This window comes from Cervus elaphus, chromosome 23 (genome assembly GCF_910594005.1).
Source record: "Cervus elaphus chromosome 23, mCerEla1.1, whole genome shotgun sequence".
NCBI lineage: Eukaryota > Metazoa > Chordata > Mammalia > Artiodactyla > Cervidae > Cervus > Cervus elaphus.
This window is the reverse complement of record NC_057837.1, coordinates 73814660-73817706: the sequence shown is the minus strand read 5'-3', so window position 1 is coordinate 73817706 and position 3047 is coordinate 73814660. Positions and strand designations below refer to the sequence as shown.

General features: G+C 43.2%; 1 protein-coding gene across 1 annotated transcript; it reads right to left on the bottom strand.

Moving 5' to 3' along the window:
- Window positions 1-370: 370 nt before the first annotated feature.
- WFDC11 (WAP four-disulfide core domain 11) lies at window positions 371-2530 on the bottom strand. Its single transcript, XM_043883164.1, has 3 exons — window positions 2433-2530; window positions 986-1127; window positions 371-465 (listed from the first exon to the last, which is right to left on the bottom strand). Exons 1-3 carry the CDS (start codon window positions 2528-2530, stop codon window positions 427-429), a joined length of 279 nt encoding a protein of 92 aa, XP_043739099.1. The 3' UTR covers window positions 371-426.
- Between the last annotated feature and the right edge of the window lie 517 nt (window positions 2531-3047).

The following is a 3047-nucleotide window of genomic DNA, read 5'->3' as shown; positions in this document are numbered from 1 at the left end:
CACAGAAACCTGGCTCTTATCTACCAGTTACTTACCTGTTCAATCTTTCATACCTGTAAAATAGTTTTAGAATTGTTTACCCATACCCTGTGAAAAACAAATTCATCAGAGGCCTGCTCTCTGAAAAACTGAAAGAAACGGCTGCTTGCCAGTTTCCCGCATTAAAATGGCATTCGAGAAATAAACCTCTATTCTTGAAGTCCATGATTTAGCCTGTTAGTTCTAAGGTAATCAAATGGGGAAGCAAGATTTGGAAGCAAGAGTTGGAAACTTATGTACACACTATAACAATAGAGGGGACTGTAATAATGGCATTCAAGGGTAGTGGAATGGAGTGGGAAAAATGTCAAGGACCGCTGCTGGCGTATGAGTTTATTTGCCAAGGAGTTACTCCTTCCCAGCCCTCAGTCTGAATGAACTGGTGTCTCAGTGGGAGGGTAGAGTTTTAGCTTCTTCAGTGATTAGCTGCAAGAGAAAAAGGTTAGATGCTTAGAGGCTCTGGAAATCTGGGAAGCAAGAATTCATTCCCAAGCTTAATATTATTCATCTTCACCAGACCTTGGAACAAGAATACTTCATGTAACAACAGGAATTGTCCACTTCTGATTTGGAGGAGGGGATGGTATTAGTTCACTGAATAGACGAAGGTAGAAATCTGGGACCTGGATAAGCTAAAATGGTTCATGGAAAAGTCTGACTATGGATGCTACGGCTAGAAATCTGGACTGAAAAATAGAGAAACACCAAGCTGTTGAAATACAGAATGAAGACATCACAGGCATTAATTATATATTGAAGAAACAAGGTTCCCCAAGCTGGTATCTCGGTCTATTTGCCAGTGAATTGGCTTTCAGGTTTAGGGGAAATGGTCTTCTGCTACATTTGTGCCTAGGATTTGGGACCCCTCTGTTTAGGGATAACAGCATCTGAGAAGAAGGTGAGAATCAGTGATGACACACACCCAAGTGTGCACCTCCAAACTCACTGTATTTTCCCAGCAGATGTTTCCACAGTAGGTCCAGCAGCATGTGTGATTTATTTTTACACATCTAAAGCTTCTAGAACACCTCTTGCTACAGTCTCGGATGGTTGGCTCTCCCCAGCACTCATCAAGGAACAATTCCCCCCTGAAAATGAGATGAGATGGTAAGACATTGATGGGGCCATATAGACCAAGTGTGGGGAGAAAAGTCCTTCATAAGCTTAACAGCTTAAGTTAAGCTAGAGGGCCCCTCTAGGGGCCCCTCCTAGAATCCTGGCCCCAAGTCCCCACCAAAGTACCTATCGTCTAAGAAAAATCCCCTTCGTTAGCCTTCTCATTGTATTTTCACTGACCCCATCGCATCTTCACTAACCTCTTAGACTTCTCTGCTCCCGAAGTCCTATAGTGTTGCAGACTTCTGGGTCCTCTTTGAGCATCCTAGAGATAGGACTCCGTATACTCCCAGCATTCATATGCCCTCCTATAAAAGTTGCATCTTTATAATGGGAGATCTCAGAGTCTGAGATAACCTCTACCCTCATTATCACACCTATTTCATAACATGGGAAACTAGACCAGGCAGAGTAAGGAATAGATTTTCCTTACTTTCTTCCCCTCCTTGCTGACCCTGCCTTTAACATAACTCAGCCTCAGGACTTCTATGGTGGTCCAGTGGTTAAGAATCCGCCTTCCAATGGAGGGGACATGGGTTTGATCCCTGGTTGGGGAACTAAGATCCCACATACTTCAGGGCAACTAAATCTGCATGCCACAACTCGAGAAAAAAAATCATCCTATTAAAAAAAAAAAAAAAAAGTAAAGTAATTCAGCCTCTCTCCAAACTCTTCTCTCTCTCATCTCATTTTCTGGGCCCCCTCCATTGCTTTCATTTTCTCATCATGTGGCCCCCAACATTGCTCCACTAAAGACCCATCTCATGTCTCTTTTCCATCTTTTTACATTCTGAAATATCCTACCAATGGGTCGGCTTTATCTCAAGCAATCATTCCATTGCATTGGACTTCTGAAATATCCTTCCACTAAATTAAGGGTATATATCAAGAAATGCCATTTGGTAATCATCAATGTGCACAGTTAGAACACAGAGTTGGAAAAATGGGAAAATATGGTAGCTCTGGACTGGTGCCCCCTCTCCTCTAAGATAGCCTGACATGGGAAAATATCATATCCTTATAATTATGGAATGTATCTAAAAGCTGACAGATGTTCATTGATACTTTTAAGGTTGGAAGAAGAAACATTGAAGGATCTCAGCTTGGGAATTTCTTGGATCTCTGTCTATTGAAAAGTATCTATACACAAATGCTCCAACAGGTGATCCAGGGAAGTGAGTCCTGGGTCAGATGTATTAGGCACGATACTTCTTCATTTGTTCAGAAATAAGCACAGCCCCGTCATGCCCTTTTGATCCTCAATCCAGCCTCATCACCTGTTATATCTTTCCTTCACTCCTCCCAGCACAGACAGTAGAACCATACAGAGGAACATCACGGGGAGAGGTGTCCAGAACTTCATGATGTTGACCATAATATATACGTCTGAATAGGGGTCGTCAGGAGTTCTTTCCGTCCCAGTTGCTGCTAGAGATCAAAAGACACAAATAAAGAGAGCTGGGAAGCAAGAGGAAATTCTCATGGAATTTCTTTACACTCTGCCCTCTAATTATTCTTCCTTGCCTTCCACCACCCAACCACAGGTACAAACCAATTCTGGATGTTGACTTTGCTAAAAGGTCTCTCTCCATCTCAAGTTTCATGCCTTCCTTTTGCAGGAAAACCTTTTTTTTTTTTAATGTGCTATCTTCCCTTGATTAAAAAACAGCTCAAGGGATTCCTGGTAGTCCAGTGGTTACGAATCTGCCTGCCAACACAGGGGACATGGGTTCGATTCCTGCTCTGGGGAGATCCCACATGCTGCAGGGCAATTAAGCCCATGTGCCACAACTACTGACCCCCACTCTGGAGCTTGAGTGCCACAACTACTGAAGTCTACATGCCTAGAGCGAGTGCTCCCCAACAAGAGAAGCCACCACGCTGAGAAGCCC